A 12,933-nucleotide genomic window follows, 5' to 3' on the forward strand; every position below is an offset into this window, starting at 1 on the left:
GAATGAGATAAACTGAAATTCTCTAACATGATTTTTATATTATTTGAATTTTGTTTCAGTGAGTATATACTCTTGCAATTAAAATCTCAAATAAAGAGATAAAGAGGGTAAAAAAGGGAAACCATGGACAGTCCACTCCATACTCATAACCTATAATGGTTTTCTATTGTCCATTAGATCAAATTCAAACAATTAAGCTATTTTGACACTTATATTTAATATTAACATATTAATGTTCTCTACCAGGTAACTTCAACTTATCTGGCCAACACTTTTGGTAACAGCTTTACTGAGATATTTTCATACCATACAATTCGCCCACTTAGAAGTACAGAATTCTTTTTGGTATATTCACAGATTTGTGGAACCATCAGTCAAAACAATTTGAGAAAATTTCATCACTCCAAAAAGAAGCCCCACAACAATTAGCCTAGGTCATTCTGTTTCCTCTGAATCCACCCCAGCCTTTGACAACTGCTATTTTCCGTCTCTATGGATTTGTCTATTATAGAGATTTCATATAAATGAAATTACACAATATGTGGTCTTTGGAGACTTAAACTTTTTTCTTAGTATTCCTCCAATTATTGTGAAATTAATTACTTCTAAGTCTCAAGTCCAACTTGTTCTTTCCCTAATACCTTGCTTACAACGTGCCCCTTTTCTAAAATTTCTTCTCCTTCCAAAGCAATTCCACTCCAAGACTTGAAGCTCAAGATGTTTGCTTTTAGACCCTTCTCATTCAAAACACTCTTAATTAACCCTGTTCATGCTCATTTGTTCCTTTGATCTATTTTTTTAAAATTAACTCTTCCATATATACATCTTATAGTTGTGTATAAATGTAATCACATCATACTCTCCACTCCCACCATTTCTTCATTATTTGAGCCCTCATTCCCCTTCCCTCCTACCCACATTAGAGCCACCCCCATGGTTTGTATTCTAGTAAGTACACTTCCCCTTGATGGATCACAGCCTTGTCGCGGGGGAAGGAGCTTGCATAACTCAATGAAGCTATGAGCCATGCTGTGCAGGGCTACCCAAGATAGACGGTCATAATGAAGAGCTCTGACAAAACGTGGTTTATTGGAGAAGGGAATGGCAAGTCACTCCAGTATTCTTGCTGTGAGAACCCCAGGAACAGTATGAAAAGGCTGGAAGATGAGCCCCGCAGGTTGGAAGGTGTCAAAGATGCTACTGGAGAAGAGCGGAGGTAATTACAGACATGAATCTGAGCAAACTTCAGGAAATAGTGGAGGACAGAGGAGCCTGGCCTGCTACAGTCCAGGGGATCACAAAGAGTCGGACATGACCTAGTAACAACCACCACCACAGGACTTAGTGACTGAACAATCCTGTTTTTCTCAATATTCATATAAACACATACGTATTGCCTGCATTTAGGGTTTTATGAGTCCCTAGGTGTTTTACAAAAATGGGACACCACACAGTCTTTTCTTCACATTGCTTTTCTAACACAACAATACCTCATAGAAATCCCTCCCCTCAACTCATCTGGCATAACTTCAACTCAATCTGCTTGATGTCTCCATATTATTTCTTGGGGCACTGTATCATAATTTCCTGATTAATTTCCCTGTTGGTGGGCATTCATGTGACTTCCTGCTATCATAATAAATATTTTTATACTTATATCCACAGGGTGCCTTCCTGCCCTATGTACACTGGTGCTTTTATTTCTGTGGGATAGTCCCAGGAGAGAAATTGGTGGATCAAAGTTCTTCGAGTTTTCCTAGTACTCATGTCCAGTACGTGCAACTCAGTTGTTTCTGATTACTTGGGAAGCGTCTAGTTGTTTTACCTGTAGCTGTATCCCATTAATAATTTTTAACTTTTATTTACCTACAATAGAAACATGGACATTTTTATTAACGAAATTGGGGAGAAACGAGATAAATAAATGAGGGGTCTTGTGACAATCTGAACTGGCAAAGCAAGAGAGCTGGTCCTAGAAGAGCTCATATCACATTCCTTTCTCTCAGGATTCGGCTGGCTAATCCTAGGGCTCCACCGCAGAATACTGAACTTTGTACTAGAGCCTAAGAATAGCTTAACTATTTATCTCCCTGATAATTATTCATGTTAATTCTCCTGCTGTTACTCAATAGTGGAAATGTCCCAGTTTACCACAAACAGCACATACTCTTTTCTAAAAGCAGAGGCTGCTTATAACAAGTGAATTATCCAACTTTTCCTTTTTTCGTTTTACCTTTGTCCCTTTTCTGTGCTTCACTTTTGGTTATTCCACAGCCTTAGTCCATGTAATAAAACTAAACTTAAAAAATCAATTCATTTTGTGTTTATAAAAAAATTTTTTAAAGAAAACTCACAGTAATATTAATTAATGAATGTGTTATCTCATTTTCATTAATAACAGAGTATACACGTAGTGTATTAGAAAGTAACTTCTGAAAAAAGATAAAAATTATTTAAAAATCAAAACAGGATTGCAAAACCATCTTTCACATCCTTCAAGCATTCATCATTTGAACGTAATTTCATACAAATGACTATATGAGAAATATTTAAAACACTGGCTACATTTCCCCAAGCTTACTAATTATAAACACTATAGAGTGACTATTAACTAAACGCTTCTAAACTTCTGAAATTTCAAGGAACTCTTGGTCACAACAGAAAAATTATCCAAGGAAAAACATACCTTTTCTTATCAATTGAAGGAGGGGGTAAAAGTGTGATAACGCAATGAACTTTAACCCTGGAGGTAAACCTGACAGTTACTATGGCCTTTGATCTCAGAACTAACCATTATGGTCAATGTAGCCTGAATATCTTCAGATAAAACTGTATCTGAATAGACTTTATGGGTAATTTCATCAAACTGTAAAGTATTAAAAGGCACAGTCAGTATTTTATCACGTGAAGTCAATTAAGGATAGAGGGACTAATCGAACAAGCTTATTTAGCCAATCAAATACCTAGATGTCACAATCTGGACTCTAAATAGCAAAGTCTCATAATCAGTCTTGAGAGTCAGCTGCCAAGAAGAAAAGCTCTTCCAGAATTTCGAGAACTGGGCCTCTGAAGACAACAAGAAAAATGTTCTTCATATTTTATCAGCCAGGCAGAAAACCCAGAGAGGAAAGTTTTATGAAGACTGAATATGGATGGAAAGATGCAAGTCTTTGCTACAGTCTAGGTATGTATTTTAATTACTTCCGGAAACTAACTAAGTTAGGATTTTTTTCTTTTCTGGCTGTGCCTTGTGGCATGTGAGTTCTTAGTTCTCCTACCTGTGCCCCTTGCAGTGGAAGACAGGAGTCTTAACCACTGAACTGCCAGGGAAGTCCCTAGGTTAAGATTTTAACATGGTCTGATTTGAAGACGTGTCCCTGAATTCTGTTTAATATTAGGTAGCTTTTATTGTGTAATAAGAAAGAAGTGCATAAAATGATCTATTACTATATAGCTGGAAAATGGGGATAAAGAAAAAGTTAACAAACATTTCCTTTACAATGTAAAACACAAATGTCTGAAAAAAATGAAATGACCAAATAATTGAAAAAAATCTCTAAATGGATTTTATTTGCATATACTGAGCAAAACAAGCCAGAGAAAAAGGGTTCATACTGTATGATTTCACTTACACAAAACTCAAGAACAGGCAAAACAATCACACTGATAGAAACGAGACCAGTGGTTAAGGATGGAGGTGGGATTGACTAGAAGGGTATGCGAGGACCTTCTAGGATGATGGCAATGTTCTATATCTTGAATGGGGTATGAGTTATATTGTTGTATGTAGGTATAGGGACAATCATTATCCTTATAAAAGTAATTGTTTTTACATGAAAGCGCCAAATTATCTGGCTTTCTTGCACAATGACAGGAATGAGTTTCGAGTGATTCAGCAGACTTTTGTTATTCAGTTCTTTAGAAGATTTCCAATTCTTTCCTGGGGGTAGATTCATGCTAATCTTTACCCCAGAGAATTTCTTGGTATGGACAAGAAATATGCACAAAGGTGTTTCTGCAGTATCTATAATAGTATAAAAATCTCACCCTACTGACATAAATCTTGATCTTTTAGATACTATTAAAGTCAACCATGTTTAACAAAACTTAAAAAAAAATACACCCCTTGCTTAAGGCAGAACTACAACTAAACTATCACTAAACTAAAGATGATAACTAACTGTTTTGAAACTTTTAAGTGAAGATTTGGGAATGATTATGTATAATCCACTTTAGAACCTTTCTTTTCATCATTTTAAATATTACACTTAACAATAACCATACAGTCTTAGCCATTATTTGATGATAAGGGACAAAAAAGTTCATGGTAAAGGCATTCCCTCAAATTCTGGCCCACACAGTTGTGTTCTGATTATGTCTCAGTGAATCTAGTCATTGCTGTAGTTGAAAGAAAACCAAGAAGTGGTTCTGCATAGGTTAGACAAGTCATTCTGATAAGCCCAACTCTTTGAATAACCCCCTTTTAAGCTCCAAACTATATCACATATTCCAAAATTAATTTTGCTTAGGAACATAAAAATGTTAGAAATATAGGTTTTTGTAAATAATACTTAATTAGGCACTAATTTTTCCTATCCTCTGGAAGGGAACTGTTGATGAAGCTGTACACCTTGCAATGTCAAGGAACTATCTAAGTGTCTTTCCTGTACAGATACTGTAAAAGTAGACTCATGGTTCGTAATGGTATTTAGCTCAGAATGCCACTTGCCTTCCTTCATGGAATCCCTTTTCTTCCTGGTGATAGATAATAAGTAGAAGGCATGTTAATGATCAAGGAGGATGAACTGACATTTCTGTCATGGTTCTTAACACAGAGATGGCAATGTCAAGAAATAGCCTATAATGCTCAGACTTCTTTAAGCAAAGGACAAGTTTTAAAAACCACTGAGAGGACTTGGGGGAGTGAATCTGACTCTTTAGTTCCATCTAAAGCAGTAGTAAGCACAGCCAACACAGAACTCCTTTATCTCCCATGTTTTTCTGCTAATATCTTCCAAGTTACTGTTGCTTCAGGAAACGCACAGGTATGGCCAAAAGAAATCCAGGGAAATTCAAAATTCAGGTGTTGATCCAGTAATTTCACTTCTAAAAATTTGGGGTTTTTCTTTTTTTGCCACATGGTTTGTGGGATCTTAATTCCCTGACCAGGGACTGAACCTGGGCCACCACAATGAAGTATTGAGTCCTAATCACTGGACTGCCTGGGAAGTCCCACTAAGAATTTATTTTAAGGAAATAATTGATCAGTATATAGAGTGTGTATACATGCACACACAATTCTATGTAAGAAATAAGTCTAGAAAAATAAAGCACTAACATGTCAATGGTTACTTTCTCTAAATGGTGGAATTATGAGTAATTTTTCTTTTAAAATTATGCTTATCTGTATTCTTTAATTTGCCTATAATATATGTAGAACTTGTATAATAATTAGGAAAATGACCGAGATGTTTTCCAAAAGTTTAAAGTACTGGCAAGTACTGGGAAAACATGCCAAACAGGAAACCTTTGGGAGCAAAACATACCATAGAAACATAATTTTATATTTCAAACAAACTGACTTTAGGTCTATAAAAGAGATTTTTAAAAAAGGATTACATGTCTTCTAATTTTTCTTAATAATTGACTTTTCCTACACCCCACAATTATTTTAACACTTTGATAAGTTCTACATCTCTACACGGTGGAAGATAAGTGATTAATACTTTGGAAACTGTATGTGATGGCTTCTCTCACAATGATAATTCTCTTTTCAAATTCCACCTACTTCTATCCCTTCTCACTTACACCAATCCTTATTGTCCAGGAGAATAAAAGATTACGACGTATATTCCTTTCTCCCCACAGTTTATATGAACATATGAACTTGTATGTGTATATTTATTCATACTCACTTTTTATATAGTTACCATGTACATGACAGAAATAAGTCTAGACACAGAGGCCATCACCCTGAGGATATGATTACTAGTTTCAAGGCCTGGAAAATGCAGCTCACCATGTAAAAGTATCTCACCACGAGAAATCAGTAATTTTCAAAGCTGGTAAAACTTAATATCAAACTGAAGCTACAGGCAGGTTGACTGGATAGAGAAATAGTTAAATTAGCACCAACTGTACTGCTACAAAGCTTACCTTACAGCTTTGAAAAACTCTGATTTCTTGTGTGTTTCAGTGGTGAGCTGCATTTCCTGAGTCTCAGCCGACTTCCCAGCAGGAACTCTAGTCTGATGAAGAATCAGCAACAGGAAGCCCTCACTGAGAGACACACTGGTATCATTCACTGAGTGGAGATAGTGAAAGAGCAACATATTTCCAAAGGCATTCAGATTGTATTAATAATCTAGGCTTACACAGTAAATACAGATTTAACTTTCCATGGCAGAAGCCTGGGAAAACCTGACTGCATTTTCTACAAAGCATTTGGTTTCATCCTATCTACCTCTTTGGGATGATATTCATTCATCATAGTTCATCACTTAACTGTCTCTTTGAAAAAACAAAACAAAGAAAACTTAGGTATGAATTTGAACAACAGTAATGACATATCTTCGTGCGAAGAGTTGACTCACTGGAAAAGACCCTGATGCTGGGAGGGATTGGGGGGCAGGAGGAGAAGGGGACGACAGAGGATGAGATGGCTGGATGGCATCACTGACTCGATACACCTGAGTCTGAGTGAACTCCAGGAGTTGGTGATGGACAGGGAGGCCTGGCGTGCTGCGATTCATGGGGTCACAAAGAGTCGGACACGACTGAGCGACTGAACTCAACTAAATGACATATCTTCTAGCAGCAATACTGGAATCTTAAAGTAGAAAAACAATCAGTGCAGTAAACCTTTACCAATTTATAAGAATCAGTGGAGTAAACTCTTATCAACTTTTTGCATCACCTTTATCATTGTTAGCACCTCTCAAAGCTGGGACAATCACATCTGGAGATCTTGTGTAATCTCTATAGAAATATTTTTGTTAATACTGAAATGAGCATTTCATGTTTTCAAGAAAAATGTTTCCTAACATGTCTTTCGGAGAAGGCAATGGCACCCCACTCCAGTACTCTTGCCTGGAAAATCCATGGACAGAGGAGCCTTGTAGGCTGCAGTCCATGGTGTCGCTAAGAGTTGGACACAACTGAGCGACTTCACTTTCCCTTTTCACTTTAATGCACTGGAGAAGGAAATGGCAACCCACTCCAGTGTTTTTGATGGAGAATCCCAGGGACAGGGAAGCCTAGTGGGCTGCCGTCAGGGCCACACAGAATCAGACACGACTAAAGCGACTTTAGCAGCAGCAGCAGCAGCAGCAGCACGTCTTTAACACAGTTCACAATGAATCGACAGTCAGAACACAGTTCTAGAAATCATGTTTTAGGAAACGTTTCTTTAAAAACATCTTGAAATACATATTTTTTTCACTGATATTTTGAATTTTAGCCTAATCATGTTTATTCCCCTAGATGGTGCTGTCTAAACAGTACTATTAGCCCTACAGCTATTTAAATTTACATTAATTAAAAAATTCTACTGGATGGTATGGTTCTAGACAAAGCATCTGAAGAGAGAGACGGTCATTACAGTTCAAAGGCCTTACCTGGTCTGAGGAGGTGTGGGTGTGTAAAGGGGCTGGGCTGGCCTAAGTATCGGTTTGGTATCCTCCTCTCTGGGATGGGCTGCAGGGAGTATCTTCGCCGTGAACATGACAAGCATCCTGAAGGAGAAATAAGGACAATGAAATGGAAGTGTGCATCTAGCTAGCCCTCACAGTATATCAACATTTATCTGTCTCCAGCAGTGGCTTTAGAAAAATGTAAGTCAGTATCTCCTTCAATATTTGCATGGCCCTTCCTCTGAGCCAGCCAGAGCCTGTGTTGGGCCTCAGGGATATAGAAATAAGATTATTTTTACCTTGAGTGACTTTAGTCTGCTATTACATAATAGAGGCATATATACACACAGTATGATTAGCATATGAATAAGGAACAGAAGAAAGGAAACAAAAGCAGGGGAAGGGGCAGGAAGCATTTCATTGAAGTAGTGTTATGCTGTGCCCTAAAATTCAGAAAAAGTGAATGTTTTTACTGAGAATATGTGAAGTCTGGGAAAATATGCACATACTATCTCATTTCATCTTGGAATGTTAGAGCTAGATGAAATGATGTATGAAAAACGCTTAATCACCGTTAGTACACAGGAAGCTAGTAAGCTTCAATACTAGTACTGAATACTAGAGTTCAATACTTGAGTACTCAATGAGATCTATTAAGTGTGTGACTGGCACATGCTGGAAAAAACACAAGAATAACATAAGACCATCTGCCCTGGTCTTAAAAGAATATAGAGTCTAGTGGATCTGAGACAGAGCAATGCCACATGGTGAGCACAGTGGTGGATTCACACACAAGGTTTCTGAGAGCACAAAGTCTAAAACAATGCTGTGGGAAGGCTCGGTGACAAAGAAGGGCACAGAGCTCTGGGGAACAGAGAAGCACACGAACGGGGCTCCTGTGGGGCTGCAGAAGCAGCTGACGCCTACTCTGAGCAGGAACTGGTCAAATGAAAGCGACAAGGGGAGTGGAAGGTATCACGAATGGGACACGAAAGGGAAGGCAGAGAAGACACGGTGCTTAAACATGTGCGCGTGTGTGCTTACTAAGGGAAGAGGGACAGAAAGAGAGTTTCAGGTCAGTGCTGCTGCTGGAGGAAAAGTAAAATATCCGCAAGATAAGGATCAGACAACTAAAGGCTTTGTACACCGAACTAAGGAATTAGATTTTTAACTGTCATGAGGTTGGCGTTATTGCTTAAAAAAAAAAAAAAAAAACCACAAATAAGGAATTAGATTCTGAAGTAATTTGTGCAATGTTGGCTCATCCGGTAAATAGTCTGCCTGCAATGCAGGAGACCTGGGTTCGATCCCCAGGTTGGGAAGATCTCCTGGAGAAGGGAATGGGAACCCATTCCAGTATGCTTGCCTGGAGAATTCCATGGACAGAGGAGCCTTGCAGGCTATAGTCCACAGAGTCACAACGAGTCAGACATGACTGAGCAACTAACACTTCCACTTTCTCACGCAGTACTTAGAAAGCTAGGATTTAAACTCAGTTTTAACTTCAAAATCTTTGCTCCTTCCTCTCCACTCTGCCACTCAGGTAAGTCCTCTCTGCCAAATTCCCAGTGACACTATTAGTGCCATACAATCTCCCTGTGAACATACAATCACTCAACAGCAAAATGCGAAAGTCTACATCAAGTTAAAGGTTCTAGTAGGGATTATAAAGTAGGAATGACAGTGTATGTATTTAAATTTCACTGAACACTATTCTTCCTATGATTGTTATGTTTAGTCCCTATTCCATTAAAAAGTTTGTCTCAGTGCACTAAAATGGTTTTAACACTGCAATATTTTGCATGGTAGCCCCCAAAAGATATGTCTATGCTGTAATCCCCAGACCCTGTGACTGTTAATTTGGAAGAAAGGTTTCTGCAGATGTAGAACTAGATTAAGGAATTTGAGATAAAAAGACCATCCTGCATTATCTGAGTCAGTCCTAAATCCAATGACCTGTGTCCTTCTTTACAAGAGAAATGCAGAAGGAGAAGACAGAAGAGAAGGAAGCAATGTAGCCACAGAGGTAGAAACAGGAGTGATGTGGCCACAAGCCAAGGAATACCTAGAGCCACCAGAAGCTGAGACGTAAAGGATGGAGTCCCTCCTAGAGCCTCTGGAAGGAATGGAGGCCTGCCGACACACGATGTCAAGCTTCTGGTCTCCAGAACTGTGAGACAACGCATTTCTACGTTTGTTGTTGTTGTTTTAATGTATTTATTTTTAAAAAATTTTGGTTATGCTGGGTCTTCGCTGCTGTGTGTGGGTTTTCTCCAGTTGTGGAGTGGGGGGGCTACTCTGCTGTGGTGCGTGAGCTTCTCACTGGGTGGCTTCTCTTGTTGTGGAGCACGGGCTCAAGGTGCACAGGTTGTAGCACTTGGGCTTAGCTGCTCCGTTGCATGTGGAATCTTCCTGGACCAGGGATCGAACCTATGTTCCCTGCACCGGCAAGGGGATTCTTATCCACTGGACCACCAGGGAAGTCCTCTACTGTTTTAAGCAGACATGTTCGTGTTAATTTGTTATGGTAGTCTCAGGAAACCAATACAATGACTTTCTAAGGTTGAAATAAGTATGTCAACTGCTTGAGTACTTTTTCAAAGTTCACAAATTCTTCATTTTTCCAAACCAAAACATGGAAGAACTGAGAAGTAGGTTATTAAAGCTCAGTAACCCAGAGGTCATATTGTGCAAGGGGCATGCTGCGGCCATACAACAGGTTTCACTGGTTTATGGGGCACTGTTCGAGGCTTCTAGGAAAACATGGGAGAAACAGTCCAGAGGGTTAAGGATGGTCTGGTTTGACTCTGGACTAGCTTCATTTAGAAGGTCTGGTCCCTACACCAAGCCCAGAGTGACACCACAATGCAGCCCTCTGACATAAGCTTGTAAGCTTGCCTGCCACATAATCAGTATCCTAACGTCTCCTAGCAGTGGTCCAAGGTAATAACATTGTCCTCAATGTAAAAACGCCTATTTACAGTCACTGCCTCTACCACCAGCACCAGCAGAGCCTGAGCTGAGAGGAAACTACGGTTCTCAATCCCTAGAGCAGCCCTTTCCAACCATCTTGTTAAAAACATGGTGGATTACTATCAAGTTCTAGGATTGGAGAGACATGCTTCACCTGAGGATATTAAAAAGGCTTATCGAAAAGTGGCACTTAAATGGCACCCGGATAAAAATCCAGAAAACAAAGAAGAAGCCGAGAGAAAATTCAAAGAAGTAGCTGAGGCATATGAGGTATTATCACATGATGAAAAACGGAACATTTATGATAAATATGGCAAAGAAGGATTAAATGGTGGAGGTGGAAGTGATTTCGATGATTCTTCTGAATACGGCTTCACATTCCGTAAGCCAGATGATGTCTTCAAAGAAATTTTTCGTGAAAGGGACCCATTTTCATTTCATTTCTTTGCAGACTCACTTGAAGACCTTTTAAGTAATTCAAGGAGCTCCGATGGAAGCAGAAACAGAGGTGCAAGATCCTTTTTCTCTACATCCAGTGAATACCTAGTTTTTGAGAGATTTTCTTCATATGATACAAGCTATACACCATTTGATTCACTGGGCCATGAGGGACTTTATTTATTTTCTTCCCTGGCATTTGATGATAGTGGGATGGATAACTACGTTACTGTTACAACTTCAGGTAAGATTGTTAATGGCAGAAATACCAATACAAAAATAATTATTGAGGATGACCTAGAAAGAGATGAAGACGATGGTGAGTTGAAGTTCTTTCTTTCAAATGGTGTGGCAAGTGAAGAGGGCTTTGCTGAAGAATGCAGTTGGAGAAGACAGTCATTTAACAATTATTCACCAAAATCTTGCAGCCCCAAACATGCAAACAATGATGAGCAGGGTATAACTTGGGTCACCAGTAACTGGAATCCCTCTGTTTTCTCAGCAGGATTCAAAGAAGGTGGTAAGAGGAAAAAAAAGAAGCATAAAGAAGTACAGAAGAAGAAGTCAACTAAAAGGAATCGTTAAATTGATTCTTCAGACACATTATGTTCATATAACATTTGAACACAACTCTGTGTGTGTTTCTGTTAATCAGTTTTGTAGATAATATTTGTTTAATACTACACTAAGATTATGTTTTTAACATGCTTAGCAGGACTGTAGACATCTGATGAGTGGTCATTGGATTAGATTTGTTAGAAAAAGATGAAATGTAGTAACAGTGATATTAAGAGTTTAGAAAACAGCAACAATTATTTTACTTTTTGTTTTTGAGATAAATGCTTATATGGGCTTCCCTCATAGCTGAGTTGGTAAAGAATCCACCTGCAATGCAGGAGACCCTGGTTCGATTCCTGGGTCAGGAAGATATGCTGCAGAAGGGATAGGCTGTGTGAGTGAATGAGTGAAGTCGCTCAGTTGTGTCCAACTCTTTATGACCCCGTGGACTGTAGCCTACCAGCCTCCTTCGTCCATGGGATTCTCCAGGCAAGAATACTGGAGTGGGTTGCCATTTCCTTCTCCAGGGGATCTTCCCGACCCAGGGATCGAACCCAGGTCTCCCACATTGCAGGCAGACGCTTTAACCTCTGAGCCACCAGGGAAGCCCAAGGGATAGGCTACCCACTCCAGTATTCTTGGGCTTCCCTTAGGGCTCACATGGTAAAGAATCTGCCTGCAATGCTTCTATATTCTATATACTATATACATGCTTCTATATTACGAAGTTTTTCTTTAGTCAAGTCTATAATCATTCCTTTGATCTAATTAAAGCTACATCACAGACTTCTGACACACATAAAGCATTAGCAGCTAAAAATGTATTAAAACACATGGGTTCAGTCTACATAGTTATTAATGAGATGACTTTTTTCAATGATCACAGAGCACTTCATACACAACTTAAGACACGCATTTTAAGTTAAAAATAGCTACACTTATATCTGGACGTCTATGTTCATAGTACACTTATTCACAAAAGCCAAGAGGTGGAGCCAGTCCAAATGTCAATTGACGGTTGGATGGATAAGTAAAATGTTTATATATATAGGCATACACAGATTCTGAATTCAGCCTCAAAAAGTAAGGACCTTGTCACATGTGACAACATGGATGAACTTTGAGACATTATGATTCTACTTATATGAGGTATCTAAAGTCAAATTCATAGTAATAGAAAGTGGAAATACGGTTACCAGGGGCTGCAGGGAGGAGGATAAAGCACTGTTAGGGGATACAGATTTAGATTTGCAAGATGAAAAAGTTCTGGAGATCTTTTCACAACTGTTTAAAATTATTAACATGGTAAATTTGATGTTACATGTATTTTACA

At 38.7% G+C, this 12,933-nt stretch overlaps 2 protein-coding genes across 4 annotated transcripts in view; one reads left to right on the forward strand and one right to left on the reverse strand.

The window, feature by feature from the left end:
- Positions 1 to 12,933, reverse strand: part of XPNPEP3 (X-prolyl aminopeptidase 3) — a 45,977-nt gene that overhangs the window by 29,719 nt on the left and 3,325 nt on the right. The window contains exons 2-3 of one of the 3 annotated variants that reach the window (XM_040233228.1): positions 7,617 to 7,733; positions 6,157 to 6,304 (exon numbers count right to left, since the gene is read on the reverse strand). Coding sequence is in view for 1 of the 3 variants with exons in the window: in XM_040233227.1 (XP_040089161.1) it covers positions 7,617 to 7,733 (117 nt within the window). In the remaining 2 variants the exon portion in view is untranslated. The remainder of the gene's footprint in view (positions 1 to 6,156; positions 6,305 to 7,616; positions 7,734 to 12,933) is intronic. The other 2 variants (XM_040233229.1, XM_040233227.1) reach the window with 2 other exon arrangements.
- Positions 10,278 to 11,627, forward strand: DNAJB7 (DnaJ heat shock protein family (Hsp40) member B7). Its single transcript, XM_040233231.1, has one exon. The coding sequence runs from the start codon at positions 10,713 to 10,715 to the stop codon at positions 11,625 to 11,627; it is 915 nt and encodes a 304-aa protein (XP_040089165.1). The 5' UTR covers positions 10,278 to 10,712.

The sequence above is a fragment of the Oryx dammah genome, unplaced genomic scaffold (assembly GCF_014754425.2).
Source record: "Oryx dammah isolate SB20612 unplaced genomic scaffold, SCBI_Odam_1.1 HiC_scaffold_29, whole genome shotgun sequence".
In the NCBI taxonomy this organism is placed as follows: domain Eukaryota; kingdom Metazoa; phylum Chordata; class Mammalia; order Artiodactyla; family Bovidae; genus Oryx; species Oryx dammah.